The 15152-nt window shown below is 57.4% G+C and overlaps 2 protein-coding genes across 8 annotated transcripts; both read right to left on the reverse strand.

The window, feature by feature from the left end:
- Positions 1–59: 59 nt before the first annotated feature.
- GZMM (granzyme M) lies at positions 60–5722 on the reverse strand. The gene is made up of 5 exons (XM_027548816.1): positions 5616–5722; positions 2089–2251; positions 1209–1344; positions 785–1048; positions 60–382 (listed from the first exon to the last, which is right to left on the reverse strand). Exons 1-5 carry the CDS (start codon positions 5653–5655, stop codon positions 209–211), a joined length of 777 nt encoding a protein of 258 aa, XP_027404617.1. The 5' UTR covers positions 5656–5722; the 3' UTR covers positions 60–208.
- A 2719-nt stretch (positions 5723–8441) lies between these two features.
- On the reverse strand, positions 8442–14630 carry CDC34 (cell division cycle 34). 7 transcript variants are annotated; one of them, XM_027546710.1, is made up of 6 exons: positions 14331–14614; positions 11604–11690; positions 11413–11510; positions 10589–10723; positions 9527–9643; positions 8442–8956 (listed from the first exon to the last, which is right to left on the reverse strand). In XM_027546710.1, exons 1-6 carry the CDS (start codon positions 14505–14507, stop codon positions 8914–8916), a joined length of 657 nt encoding a protein of 218 aa, XP_027402511.1. In that variant the 5' UTR covers positions 14508–14614; the 3' UTR covers positions 8442–8913. The 7 variants fall into 7 exon arrangements, with proteins under 7 accessions (XP_027402511.1, XP_027402508.1, XP_027402510.1 ...); XM_027546707.1 differs by having other exon boundaries at positions 8442–8960; XM_027546709.1 differs by lacking the exon at positions 9527–9643 and having other exon boundaries at positions 8442–8960; positions 14331–14630.
- Positions 14631–15152: the final 522 nt, after the last annotated feature.

Below are 15152 nucleotides of genomic sequence, written 5' to 3' on the forward strand. Positions count from 1 at the left end.
GCCCACGGGCCTTGGCCGCGGCTGGCCCTCCCATGCAGCCTGAAAAGTGCAACCCATTCTGTAGGTGGCAAACCCGAGGCCCAAGGCCTGCAGGAGGCTCAAGCAGTTTTATTATTATGGTGTATTGGTCCCCTGATACATCCTGGCCCCTGGCTGCCCTGCTGCAGGATGCCCCTTGGAACACAGAATCAGGGCCACCTCTGGAGGGTCAAGGTGAGGGAGGTGAGCCATTGTGGCGGAGGACCTTCTTGATCCAGGGCATGTAGGGGGCCACAGCGACAGCCACGGGGGGTTTGAAGATGTCGGTGCAATTCTCAGAGCTGAAGGACAGGATTCCAGCCACTTGGCCTCTTTTGCACACCACCGGCCCGCCTGAGTCCCCCTGTGGAGGCAATGGAGCACCAGTCACCTCCTGATGAAGGGGGCCGCTTATCCAGTGGGAGGGGATGGAAGGCTGATTCCAGGGCAGAGACCCCCATCTATCCCCTTCCCCCACCTCCTTTAGTCCCTTCTCAGTTCCTTTCTTGCCTGGTAACTCTCTCTGTGCCCTCTTCCCGCCCCAGGGCCTTTGCACATGCTCCGTCTATGCCCTGATGTTTCTAGGTGCTGGAGTTCAAAGCCTAGCTCTGCCACCCGCTGTGTAACCATGGGCAAACTGCTTAGTCTCTCCGTGCCTCAGTTTCTGCACTTGAGAAGTGGGCGCCTGCTCCTTCCCAGCTTCAGGACCTCCAGGGAAGGGAGGGAGCCAGGCTCACCTGGGCGCCCCCACCCCCAGCACCCGCACCTTGCAGGGGGCCTGGTTCTTGGAGTCAGCTGCCAGGCAGATCATGTGGGAGCTGATGTTGCCGTGCCAGAACCGACTGTTGTTGCACATCCTGGTGTCCAACACATGCACGTCCAGCTCCTGCAGCACCCTGGCCAGGTTCCCAGGCTGGTGGGTCAGGCCCCAGCCGGCCAGGCTGCACCGGGTGCCTGTGGCCACCATCTGGCGCCCTCGGGGCAATGCCAGGGGCTGGATGGTCCTGCTGGGCTTCACCTTCCCGTCCAGCTATAGGGACAGGAAGAGGCAGGTGAGTAGGTGAGGGGATGCTGGGGGAGGAGAACACAGCGGGAGGGGCAGTGGGAAGGTGAGTCTGGGGAAGGGGACAGTAGGGGAGGGGAGCCAGGGGGAGGGGACCTGGAACTACCATTCCTCCCACTGGCAGCACCTTTAGCAGCGCGAGGTCATTCTCCAGATGAGGGACTGGCTTGTATTCGGGGTGCCGGACCACCTTCCTGATGCGGTAGATAGGGCTGATCTCTCCCAGCACATGAAGCCCCAGCACAAGCCTCAGCTGCTGCGTCCTGGGGGCGGCAGGGTTGGGGTGTGGGGGTGCTGCAGGATTTGTGGGGGGCGGCAGGCCTGGGTATGAGCCCCAGCCCTCCCAGGCTCTGGCCCAGGGGCACTCTCAGTACTGCACCCCCTCACCCGGCTTCTTTCTGCAGTCCTTCCCCTGCCCAGTCTGGTCTTCTCCCTGCCTCCTCCAGGAAGCCTTCCCTGCTCCCGCCTCACCCCAGACTCCTGTCCAGCCATGCCTGAAGGCTGTCTCTTTTCCATGTTTTCAGTTACTTGAATAAACAGACCCCCTTTGATTACTTCTCTGGGTTTGATCTGCGGTCTTTGTTACTGGCCAGTCCAGAGGTAGGACAGCTCTGGGATGGCTTTACCTGGTGGTTTCACAATGGCGTCATGCACCCAGGTTCCTCTCTGTGTTGGCCCTGCCACCCTCATAGGCCAGCTCTGTCCCTGTGGCCACAGGTGGGAGACACACTCCTGGGTGTCACAAGAGACCCACCTCTGTCCATTTGGAAGGTTCTTTTTTATAGCAAATAAGCTGCCCCCAGGAATCCTCGCAGCCTAATGTCACATACACAAATAAGGTTGCTGTGATGTACTATTGCCTCAGCAATCACTGCAGAGGGGAAGGGGACCCCCTCACAACACTACAGTTGACTTAAATCTCTCCAGACCCACCTCCTGGTGGGAATGGGGAAACCAGGATAGGTCTGGGGACATCTGGTGTGATGGGGTGGGGCTGGGTCACTCACGGCTGGGTCAGGCAGTGGGCAGCTGTCAACACCCAATTTTGGTGCAGGAGCACCCCACCACATTGGTGTGAGCCAGACGACTTCTGCAGCGAGACCATGTATGGGCGTGAGTGGGGGACAGCGTCTCGACCCCCGATGATGTGGGTCTCGAAGGTGTTGCCTCCTGGGGAGAGGGAGAGAAAAGGCCAGGTTAGGACTGGGTGCCCCACCCCTGCCTTGACACTCTGACTCCAGCTCCAAGGCCCTGGATGGAATGTTCTGGAATTAGACTATGGTGATAGTTGCACAACTCCAAATGCGCTAAAATTCTCTGACTTGTACCCTTTAACTGGGTAAATTGCATAGTATGTGAATGACATCTCAATAAAGCTGCCATAAAAATTGTTTTAAAACCAATCATGGGGACTTACCAGTTTTCCAATGCAGGGACAAGGATTGGATCCCACATGCCCTGGGATGTGGCCAGAAATTTTTTGGAAAATTGTGAATTAAAAATGATTGATAAAAAGCATTTTAATGTAAATTAGCTTAAAAAAATCTACCTGTGATTCCCCATCATGCTTTAATTTTTTAAATCTGTTTTTAAAAATTTTGGCCGTGCTGCATGGCATGTGGGATCTTAGCTCCCTGGCTAGGGGTCAAACCCATGCCCCCTGCAGTGGAAACATGACTCCTAACTCCTGGGCCACCAGGGAAGTCCCTCCTTCATGCGTTAAACATCCAAACTCATGACTCACAAGACACACCTCAGCTGACCCTGCTTCCTTCACACTTGCCCCCATCCCCTCCAGCACTCCGGTCTCCCTGCTGTTGATGGATGGATGATGGATGAGGATGGATGGATAACAGATGGATGGATGGATGCATGGAATGGAAGAAAGGAAAGAAGGAAGGGAGAAAGGATGATGGGTGGGTGGTGGGAACCCCTATCCTGCTGGGTCACCAGTTGATCACAGTGAACCTGGCTGGATAACAATCCAGCCAGGCCAGCATGGTGGGATGCCCACCATCCCACCCAGTCTGCATCTCATGCTCCCAGGTGCCATTTATGAACAAGTGTATACAATCTGGGGAGGTAGCCAGCTGGGGCTGAAATTCCAGCTCCGTCCCTCCTAGCGGGGCGGTCCTGTGAAGGCTGCCTCGCTCGTGGGGCTGTGGTTTCCTTCTCTGCACTTCCTGGGTGCTGCTGGGGAGCAAACAGCCTGCACCTGTCCCACATGCTGCGAATCCAGCTCCACCAGAGCCCCACGGCCGCCTCTCAAGACAACAACCAGGCGCACATGCGCGACCTCACCCTGGAGAGGCCTGGTGGGATCCACCATGAAGGGGCGAATACAGCGCCCCTCCGTGGTTCCTCCGGAAAATGCATCATCCGAGCCCAGCCTGGGGACGCAGCCCAGGGCCGCGGTCGGAGGACTTGGGGGAGATGGAGATGCTACCAGAGCACAGGGGACCGAGAACAGCAGGACGACTAGATCCTGCTCACTGAGGACACCGTGTGGACAACTGGAGTGAGGTCTGTAGGTGAGCTGAGGGGAAGGATGCTGAGAATCCATCCTGTGACAGGATGGCCTGTTCCCAGCACACACACATAACCCGCCCCCCACCCCCGACACACACACATAAGCACACGGACACACATACGCACACGCACACATATGCACATGCACACACACACATACATGCCAAAGCATTTAGGGGTGAGGGGCAGTGCATCTAAATCTCATTCTCAAATGGTTCAGGAAAATAATGATAAACACATATTTGTATTTTGTATACACACCAAGGGGTGGGGTAGGTTGGGGGGGATGATAAAGCAATGGAGGCAAAATGTTTACCACCGAGGGATTAGGAGAAAAGGAAAGTTGTCTGCAGGACTCTCCTGATTTCTCTGTGAAAGTGGAAAGAAGTCAGAAGGAAAAAAATCGGGGGGCTTCCCTGGTGGTCCCGAGGCTAGGACTCTGTACCTCCAGTGCAGGGGGCGTGGGTTTGGTCCCTGGTGAGGGAACTAGATCCCACATGCAGCGACTAAGAATTCACATGTCAAAACTAAAGATCCTGCTTGCTGCAACAAAGATTGATGATCTTGCGTGCCACCAAAGATTCGGTGCAGCCAAAATAAACACATTTTTCTTTTTAATTCAAGAAAGGAAAAGAACCTCACATCTGCCAAGCCTTGCCCTCACCCTCAGGCCTCACTCAGAAGAAGTCATGACAGCCATATGGAGATGAAACTGACAGACCCTCGGTCACCCAAGCTGTGAAACCAAAATCTTCCCCAACAGCAAGTCCCATCACCCCAGGAAGAAGCCCCGAACTGTTAGCAACCCACTTCACACCTTTTTTTTTCTTTAGTGGTTGCTTTTTCTTTTTTTCACTTTTTAAAAAACTGATGTATAGTTGATTTACCATGTGTTAGTTTCAGGTGTATAGCAAATATATATATATATATAATATATATATATTATTCAGTTATATACATATACATGTATATTATATATATATTCATCCCTGGGTCTGGAAGATCCCCTGAAGGAGGGCGTGGCAGTCCACTCCAGGATTCTTGCCTGGAGAATCTCATGGACAGAAGAGCCTGGCGGGCTACAGTCTACGGGGTTGTGAAGAGCTGGACATGACTGAGCGACTAACACTCACATTTATATTCTTTTTCAGGTTCTTTTTCAATTTTAGGTTATTACAGGATATTTGGTATAGTTCCCTGTGCCAAACAGTAGAACCTTGCTGTATGTTTTATATATACTTGTAGTTATTTAGTCACTAAGTCACGTCTGACTCTTTGTGACCCCATGAACTATATAGCCCCCGAGGCTCCTCTGTCCATGGGATTTCTCAGGCAAGAATACTGGAGTGGATTGCCAGTTTTTCTCAGGGGGATCTTCCCGACTCAAGGATCAAACCCTCATCTCTTGTGTCTCCTGCATTGGGAGGCAAATTCTTTACTGCTGAGCCACCTGGGAAGCCCTTTATGTATCTGTTAATTCGAAACTTCTAATTTATTCCTTTTTTTTTTAATTTAAAAATTTTGGCCATCCTGAATGATAGCTTTCAGGATCTTATTTCTCTGACCAGGGATCAAACCCATGTCCCCTGCAATGGAAGCTTAGAGTCCCAACTAGGGGACCAACAGAGAAGTCCCCCACTCCACTTTAAATTAAAAAAAAAATATTGTTGGAGGAAAGTGAAGCTCCCTCCCTGCCGCCCCGCTTCCTGCTCTGGAGCCTCCTTCCAGAAATATTTCATCTGGGGAAGGGGAACGGGCTCAGAAGAGAAACCCTCAGGACGACGGGCGTCCTCCGCCCTTTGCTCTTTGCTTTCCCCACAAGCTCTTTTCGAGGCTGTTTCATGGACAGCCATCTCGTGCTCTGGGGGCCACTGACGTTTTTTCAGTGAGTCCTGTCTGGGGACAGGGAAATTGTATCCAGTCTGTTTCTTCACCCCCCTGCCCTGCCCCTCGCCATGGACCCTGGGTGCCGCAGCTCCAGCCTCAGTGTCCCCACCTCGCTCACCTGCCCACAGGGCTTCCAGGACCACCAGCAGGAGCAGCATCTTGGATCTGGGGGCCTCCACGGTTCTGGCCCCGAGCCCCAGCACAGTTCACACCCACCCTTCCTGTGGGGGAGGGAGGTGACATTCACAGCTGCGGATGATTCCACATCACCCCCAGGTGTTTCTGAAAGATATGCACTCTTTGGAGACAAAACCCCGTCACCATGATCACATCTGAAAAATTTACAGGAATCCCTATTGAGCATCTAATACCCCGTCATGTTCCACCTCCCAGCTCAGCCGTGGTGTTGTGTGGTTTCAGCTCCATCATTTCCTTGCCCTGTTGTCTCATTGTGGCAAAATACGCACACCATAAATGCAGCATCCTAACTGTATTTAAATGCACAGCTTATGGCATTAGGTACGTTCACATTGTCATGGGATCACCCTCACCATCATCTCCAGAACGTCATCTTCCCAAACTGAAGCTCAGTCCTCATGAACACTGACTCCCCAGCCCCACCCCCAGCCCGTGGCCCCACCAAATACTTCCTGTCTCTGGATCTGACTCTTCTAGGGACCTCCTGTGAGTGGAATCAGTGTGTGTCCTTCTGGATCTGGTTTCTCTGAGTATTATGTTCTCAAGGTTCATACATGGTGTAGCAGGTGTCAGAATCTTTCTTTCTAAAGGCAGAATAATATTCCAGCTTGTGGAGGGACCACATTGTATTTATCCATCATCTGTGTGTTTATCCCTCCATCTGTCCATGGATATCTGGGGTCTTTTAGATTTTGGCTGTTATGAATAAAGATGGTATGAAACTCATTTGTTATGAGCACCCTGGGGCTCCTGCAAGTCTAAGGGTCCTAGCCAGGCTCATCTGGGTCCTCCCTCCTTCAGTTCACCCTTCTCCTTGCAGCCCTCAACACCATGGGACCCAGACCAGCCAATCAGAGCATTCCCTATACCCTCTGGCCATAGAGATTGGTTGTGGGCAGAGGACCAATTTAAACCCTGCACCAGCTCAGTGAAGACGAGGGCCCATTTTTCTTCTGGAACTTTCCAGAAACAGCCTTCATGTTGCTGGACTTGGAAAGATACCAGCCTGGTATCACCCTGGTGGGACCAGGGTGAGAGGCTTCTGCCTGAAAATGAGGAAGCTGACCACATACTCAGTGCCTGAAACCACATGCATTTACTCTCTCGTGGGGCAAACATCCACATGTGGGTTCCTCTGGGGCTCCAGAGAATCATTTCCTGCCCTTCCAGTCTAAAGACACAGATGCCGGGGGTCGGGGAATGGACATTTTTGGAGCTGCTCTTCTGCTGCCCACAGGTTGGGGAGTGACAAGAGTCTGGGCTGGAGCCAGTGCTATGCCTGAAACCCCTGCCCGCCAGTCATGGAAGTCACACTTGAGTCGGTGTGAATTGGGTTTTCCTCTCCTGTGATACTGAAAGGGTCGTGATAAATAAGTATGACTTGGCTGAAAAATGGGTCAGAGAGGCAGACAGGCTCATCCCAGTACTGGCTCTGCAGCAGGGGCCTACTGTCCACCTCTCCTTCAGTGGCGTCTGGCACACAAGGCTCTGGAGCCATTTCCGCATAGGAGGGTGTGAGGCCAGAGTTAGGTTTAAGAGAAATGGGTATTTATAGTGTGTTCTTATGTCCAACCTTGTTTAATCCTAATGACCCCAGGAAGCAGGTTTCGTTAGTGTTTGGGGCTGGGAGAGGGGGTTGTTCATCAGATTTACCAGGTAAAAAAAACTGGGCAACAGCTTATATTTGAGTTTCAGATACACAAGTAACTTTTTGGTACAATGAAGTCCCAGACATTACATGGGATTACACTTATTCCATGTATCCCATTACATGTTTACCTGAAGTCCACAAGGCAGACCCAAGCTTGAGATGAGACCCCGGTTAGAAGGATAGGACTCCTAGGCCTTGGTCAGTTGTGTGGATCCAAGCCACAAGCCTCACTCTCTGGAGGGCAGCCCATGTCCCTTCCCTTTGCTTCCGGGCTCATACCTGCCCCTGCTTGTCCTGTGCAGAGGTGGCAGTGCCAGGTCACTCAGGTGGCAGAAACTGTTCTGACGCTGGGCTCTTATTCTCCAGGCCCCAAGGCTCTGGTCACCTCAGTGGTGGAGGGTGAACCCCCAACCTACACAAGCCAAGTGTGAAGCAGGGTGAATGCTGAGTCTGGGCCCGTCATTACATGGCAGCGAAAGCCTAGGGGCAGGGGGAACGGGTCCCAGGAGCAGAAGGGCTGGACCCCCAGGCCTGAGGGTTATGGCAGGTTGCAGACGCGCCTATAAACGACCAGGAAGTGTTTCTGACTTCTGACACAGAGACTGTGTTACCATCACTCAAGCTTTAAAGCTGCAGCTCAAAAGCAGCTAAATGTGGGTGAAGAAATGAGTATGTCTTTGTTCCAATAAAACTTTTATTTACAAAATGGGCAGTGACAAAGCCTGGCTGGAGGCCTTGGCTGCGGGCTCTGGGGTCTCCACACTGGCTGGTGGCTCCTACGGCCTGGGCACCAGCGCCTACTGGGTTCAAAGGACACACAGCCCTGGACACCACCAGCACGGAGGACACTGCCCGGGAGCTGGAGCTCAGTACCCCCAGGGCCTCTCAGCCCCAAGTGTGCCCCCGGGCCCTTCCTGCCCAGAGCCCAGGTCCCTGTGGCCCCTCCCCCTAGTCAGACGACCCAACAGGAGGCCCCGGGAGCTTCCAGGCTCAGAGGGGCGGCTGAAGTCTCCCGTTGTGGATCACATGCCCGTCACTAGAGCCTGTGCCCTTGCCTGGGTCCCACCGACCTTGGGGCCAAGGAGAGGTTGGTCCTTGGGCTTCTCATAAAGTTGCTTTATTTAAATTCCAAACAAACCAAAGCAAAGAGAAGAGGTGACCCCAAGTCAATCCGTCCACTCACAAGCCGGGACCCTGAGTCTCTGGCCTGCAGGCGGGGCAGGCAGGCTAGGGTCCCTGAGCAGCGTCTGGCCCACGTGGTGCCCAGGGACGCGAGCCCGGCGGCCTCCCTGGAGGCGGAGATGGGGTGGACGGCGCCGGGCCATGCGGCGCCCGGAGGTAGTGGCGGCGGCAGACAGTCGGGCGGCTGAGGTAAAATTTGTAAGTTTATTCGCAGGGATGTAGTGTCAGGACTCTTCGGTGCCTGAGTCATCCTCATCGTCCCCGAAGCAGCTGTCAGCCTCAGCCTCGCCATCCTCGTAGTAGTCGTCATAGAAGAGGTCGGAGCCCTCGTCCGGCACTGGGGCCTTGGTCTTCACACAGTACTCAGCCAGTGTGGTGGGTACCTTCACGCCATCCCGCTCTGCATCCACCTTGGTCCCCAGGACCTGCTTTCTGCGGAGAGACACAGGTCAGCCTTGCTGTGGTCGGTGGCCCCAGACCCGCGCAGGCGCTCCCGTGGAACAGTGCAGGGCACCCAGGGGTGACACCAGCACCAGAGGGCGCCCAGAGCAGATGGAGCCAGATCCCTCAAGGGACAGCCCATGTGTGCCCCAGAAACCCAGGGGTTTCTGCTCACACACAGGTGCACACGCACACACATGTGCACAGAATGGGGTGACCATGGGCTAAGGAAGAGGCGGAGCGTGGGTTCTGAACCAGGAAGGTGTCAGCTCATCAGGAAGAGAAACACAGATCCCAGCTGCTGAGGAAAAAGCTGGGTGAAGTGGGAGCAGCCAGGGTGCTGGGCCGGCTCTGTAGGCGGGGGAATTGCTCAGCACCGCAGGGGAAGGCCGGCCACAGGGCGGTGCCCCCGGCAGATGCTCAGCACACTGCCGCCAGGCCGGGTCCCAAGTCCTCCCCTCTCTTCACTTGAGTATCTTGCCATGACTGGCATCACGTCTTCTGCATGTGCTTCCCCACTGGGGCTCTGACTGCACCTGCTGCCCTTGGGGTCCCACCTTCCGATGGTGCCGCTGGGCTCTCTTGAGCTCTCGCCGTGAGGTCGCGAGGCTGGCCCACAGGCACAGGTCTCTACAGCTCCGCAGGCACAGCGACACAGCAGGTGAGTGTGGGTGCTGGTGAGAACAAGGACTCATTTCTCAGGGTAAATGCTGGGGGTGGGGGAAGAGACTAGGTCGTCATGGAAACACGCGTCTGACCTACTTGCTTTTCTAAGACACAAAGAACAGACCAAAAACCTCCTCAGAAGAGACTTATGAAAGAGTTAAGTTTGTCGTGACATAAGTCACAAGTCCCAGGAGAACAAGTGAGAAAGAGCAGTGATCACAGACCAGCTCACAGGACACAGCAGACACAACCAGGCGGAATGTGCAGGCCCAGGGGCGCTGTTGGCACGGCCGGCACTCAGGGGAGTTTTGTATAGACTCTCCCGCCAGGTCATGTACCCTGCTCACAGGGGAGAGAACAGGAGGCCAGGGTAATGAGAGCGCTCCCCTGGCCAACTCCTGACAGATGCACTGCTTTCATAGCCAGGAAAAAATGACTTTCCTTAAATGAAGACCTTTCCTAAACACGCTGATCCCACCCGGCTTTGCTGCCTTTAGAAAATGATTCCAAGTCTCAGAACTGCAGCGCCAGTGAAACTCACTTTCATGAGGTGAGAAAACAGACCACCTTGCACAGCTTGGGCCTGGTCACACATGGAGAACCCACTCCTGAGGAGACCCGTGGGGAAAAGCCAAGGGCCAAGCACACATGATCACGCCCCAGTGTGCAGGGTCTTCACACAGGGCAGAGCAGGGGTCGGGAATCACTGCCCTTCTAGTTACAAAACCAGGGAAGGTGGCAAGACCCTGCTGAATCCTGGCAGACAGCAGGGTGTGTTAACTCCATGTGAGGTACATGCCCTCACACCACACACACGAGACACACACACATGCCCCACAACACACACAGCATGTCCACATGTGACGGTACATACGTGGACCACACGCTTCATGAGAGAAAAATCCTGGCCTTTCTGGCAGGAGGAGGAGGGCCCAGACCCCTGGGCCGCTCACCGGATGATGTCCGTGTACTCGCGGTCCTTGCCTTTGCTCTCTTTCCACTTCCTGTACATCACAGAGGCGTCCACGTTGGCTGGCGAGAAGGTGTTGGGTTCGTTGAGGAGGGAGATGACACTCAGGAGGATGGTCCTGGAGGAGCAGGAGTTGGCGTGGGGGAATCCACGGCCCAGAGTACTGCCTGGGAGCCTCCCACCCTGACCCTCATCCTCTGCCGCATGCCTAGCTCCTGGGATAGGACGTGGGGTGGGCAGCCAAGGCCAGGACCACCTTTGCTCAGGTGAAGCAGGCTTGTCCCCTCCCCAGGGTGTTCCTCCTGCAAAATGGTTTCCCCAGGCCACCCACGCTCAGACCTGGGCTGAATGAAGGGCGCTGGGTGTAAGGCAGGGTGAGCGTAGCCCGCAGGACAAAGGGGACTGTGTTCTCTGGGGCTCAAGGAAGGAGGGGGGACCCCTGGGGTAGGCAGACAGGATTCCCCGAAAAGTGAAAGTCGCCGTGTCTGACTCTTCGCAACCCCATGGACTATACAGTCCATGGAATTCTCCAGATCAGAATACTGGAGTGGGTAGCCTTTCCGGTCTCCAGGGGATCTTCCCAACCCAGGGACTGAACCCAGGTCTCCCGCACTGCAGGCGGATTCTTTACAGCTGAGCCACAAGGGAAGTCCAGGATTCCCTGAGAATGTTACCAAAGGTGGGTGGGGTAGTGGGTGGCAAAAGATGGGGGAAAGGCTGGCAGAGACAGGGCGTGTGTGTGCAAGGACAGGAAGTTGCGCTCGCCCCGTGTCCACCCCCTAGGGCGGGCCTGTCTGATGCCCTCACCTGACATTCTGCGTGGGGTTCCACCGCTCCGAGGGCAGCTCCCCGCTCTGGGGGTCATCCACCGGAGGGTGGAGAATAGAGATGCAAACGTCCCCAGTCTGTGAGATATGGGGGGGCAGGGAAGGGTCAGCACCCACATGGCTCCTGTCCCCATGCCCCCCTATCCTCACATGGCCTAAGGGCATGCTCACCTCGTAGATGTTGGGGTGCCACATCTTGGTCAGGAACCGAAAGGCGGGAGGGGAGTAAGGGTAGTCGATGGGGAACTTGAGGCGTGCCTGGTGGGGGGAGAGCAGGGGGCTCAGTGAGTCAGGCCACCCACAGCAGTTGGCCTGGGACCCGCCTGCCTCTGGCGCCCCTCACGGGCCTGGGGTGTTCATGGAGTCACCTGAGTCAAGCCGACCCTGGTTCCTGCCTTGTTGCCAGGTGTGGGCAGCCCTGGGGAGCAGCCCCAAGGCCTGTGGTGGGACCAGAGCCCGGGGCTGGCTACCTGAGCACCATGCTGGGCGCCCAGCCTCAGTCTCCAGCTCGTGGGGAGGATTAAAATAGATGCGTGTTCACTAGGCAGGCACTGGGGGTGGAGATGAGTCAGCGCCGGGCCCTCTGCCTGCAGGTGTCAGCCCTGGGGTGTCAGAAGGTAGCCGGGAAGGTCATGGGAAGACAGAGGAGGGCCCCTGGGGGAGATCTGTGTCCCGGACTCAGCCTGTTCATGCCCCAGTCCAGGGACCCTGTCAGTGCTTCCGGCTCTCGGGGCCCCATGGGGCACCTCTGCTATGTCCCCTCTCCTCCTATCATTGGAGAATCACCCTCTAGGATAGGAGACACTGGGGTCAAGGGGGAGGCTCTCTGTTCTGGAGTGAGCCAACTCTGAACTCAGGTCTCAGACCCTGCCCCATTGTCTCCTGCAAGCCCAGGGCTGGGTTTCTAAGTGATAGCCCGAGCCCAGCTGAGGCCTCTTCTGCCCCAGGCACCCACCAGGTCCCAGAGGTGCCTTCACCACTGTGTCAACTGAGGCTCGGTGCAAAGTAACATGCCCAGGGGCGCACAGCATGCAGCTGTGGAGGGACTCCCCGACCTGGTCTCTGGGGCACCCCTCAGCACAGCACACGCTTCCTGGGGCCCCTGCAGCTCATAAGGGGGAACGGGTGAGGCTGGGCAGCTGAGAGGGAGGCACTGAGAAACCATGGTGACCCCCAGGCACTTCTAGCATCCATGTCCTCTCCCCACTGAGCACCCAACCACAGTGTGACAGGAGGATCCAAGGGTGGCAGAACCACCGTGGGTCCCTTGCTGCCTTCCTTAAGGCCAGCCGACAGCAGACAGGATCAGGTGCGCCCCCTCTCCAGGCCATCCTTCTCTAGAAAACCAGGCTTATACCAAAACTGCCCGGGAGGCCCTACCCACAATCCCTTGCAAACAGTAGGCAACAGCCAGGAACCCAGGTTCGTTCTTTTCAGGCCAGAGTCCTGGCCTGGCCTTAGGTAGGACTCCCTATTCCTGCTCTGAGCAGGGCTCTTATCCTCACAGTCAGCTGCTCCCAGAAGCAGACAAAAGGGGCTTGTGGGAGGGGGGGCTGGTCAAACCATTTGGTGATCAGCCCCAAACGCAGGCCCTGTGTGGAGAAGATGGACTCCAGATCAGATCTCAGCCTAGGGCTGTCGACTTGCAATCCCCCATCCAACTCTGGCAACCAGAGAACCTCAACCAGGGATCACCCAGTAGTTCAGCTTGCTCCCTTAAGGCCAACAGCAGGCTTGGCTAAAATGCTAGCCAAGAGTGCAAACACAGACATCTGCCAGGGCAGCACCAGCCTGCCCTGCTCCCGCCCAGGCCTCCCAGCCAGGCCCACTGGGACCTTGGCAGGCAGTGACCGTGTTCCAGCCGTGAGTCCAGGACCCACCTCCCTCGCAAGGCAACCCCCTGCCTTATCCCCCTTGCTTAAGGAGCAAAGTCCTTTGATCTGGGAGATATCCTCCCAAGGCCACATCTGGACTCACAGCCTGTTCAGGTTTTGGCCTGAGTTCTAGTCCACACTGGACTGAGACACAGCCAGTCCCAGGGACAGCCCATGCCTCACTGCTCCCAACAATGGTTATTAACAGGGAACTGCTCAGAACTCAGTCACCACAAAGGGCCTAGGAGCGGCCCAGAGCAAGCAATTCAGGCCCAAAAAGCTGCTTGATCAGCAGGACAGGAGAAACGCCAGCTAGGCCACAGAGGAGCCAGAGCTTCTGAGGCCGGGCCTGTGTGGGTTCTGCAGTGTGGCTCCCAGGAACAGGACAAAATGTGGGCACGAGGATCGAACGGAACAGGTTATGTAAAGATCATGGTGAAGCCCAGAGGACCTGGCCCACTGCTACTTGCCAGGGTGGCCGCTTTCCAAGCCAATCCTGGCCGCCAAGCCCATCCAGGCCTTTGTTGGAACCCGAGCAAGCGGCCGAGCCAGCCCCCAGGCAGCAGGCCTCCATTCCCTTTCCCAAGGCCAGGGCTCTTCACAACAGTGCTGGCCGGTCCTGGGGAGGCCTCTTTGTCTGCTCTGGGCAGCAAGTACAGGCGGGAGGAGGGGGGCGGGCACCAGGGCCTGGGGGAAGCAAAGGCCATGCACCCAAAGGGACAGGATGGTCCCGGGTCTCCCCACTGGAGGCTTGAAGTGGCCTTAGGGGACCTGGCGCTTCTCAAGGACTCTTGGGGCTGGAGAGGAAGAGGGGGTGACCGAGGGCCCTCAACACACCAGAGGAGACCAGGCAGAGGAGCAAGGGGAGGGGGCCCCGCGAGAAGGAGGAGGAAGAAAGGAACCCCACGAGGAGCAGGGACAGTGGGAGTGGGCCCTGCCAGGGGAGTGGGTAGGGGACAGAGGTGGGGGAGGGAGCCCGAAGAGCTGGAGAAGGGGTCGCCACCCCTCCCACCCCGCCGCTCACCTTGAAGTAGCCGCCCTCGTAGTAGGTGTTGGGGGGTCCGAAGATGGCCACCTCCCAGTTGTACAGGTCGCCCTCGTCCACCAGGGTCACCCGGAAGCCCTCCACCGGCTCCTCTTGCAGCCCCTTGAGCTCCAGCAACAACGCCTTCTGCGAGCTGGGCACCAGCGGCCGGGCCATGGCGGCGGCGGAAGGGCCCGGGGCCCGGGGCGCGTGGGCCGGGGGGCCGCGGGGCCGCGGGACGGGCCGGGGCCGGCTTCCTCCTCTGCGCCGCCGCCGCCGCCGCCTCCGCCGCCGCCGCCCGGAGCCCCCGGGCGCTCCACTCGCTCTGCGCCGCCGCCTGGTGCTTGCCTCCGCTGCCGCGCCCCGCCCCCGCCGAGGGCGCCTGCGCGCCGCCCGCCCCGATCGCGCCTGCGCGCCCGCCCGCGGGGCACGCCGGGAAGCGACCCCTCCCCCGGCCGCCGAGCGCGCCGCCGGGAGCCGGGGGCCGCGCGCGCAGGCGCTTTGGCGCTTCCGATCCCCTGGAAGGCCGCCGCCGCCCCGGCTCGGACTAGCTCCCCGGACGCCTGTGCGTGGGGCCGCGGGCAGGGCAGCGCTGCGCCGCTCTGCCCGGCCCGCCGCGCTTTGGGGGCCTTTTTGTGACGTCCCGGCGCGGGGCGGGGCCGGGCCGGGGCGGTGCCGGCGCGAGCCTCAGTTTCCCCACCCGGGACCCGGTCCGGCCGCCCCAGACGCTCGAGCGGGGAGGGTTCTGTCGCTCGCAGCCCTCTCCCCACTCGGCGCGCCTTCTGCAGCCTTGACTCGGCACCCGTCCCACCGGAACCCCAG

The sequence above is a fragment of the Bos indicus x Bos taurus genome, chromosome 7, assembly GCF_003369695.1.
Source record: "Bos indicus x Bos taurus breed Angus x Brahman F1 hybrid chromosome 7, Bos_hybrid_MaternalHap_v2.0, whole genome shotgun sequence".
Classification (NCBI taxonomy): Eukaryota; Metazoa; Chordata; class Mammalia; order Artiodactyla; family Bovidae; genus Bos; species Bos indicus x Bos taurus.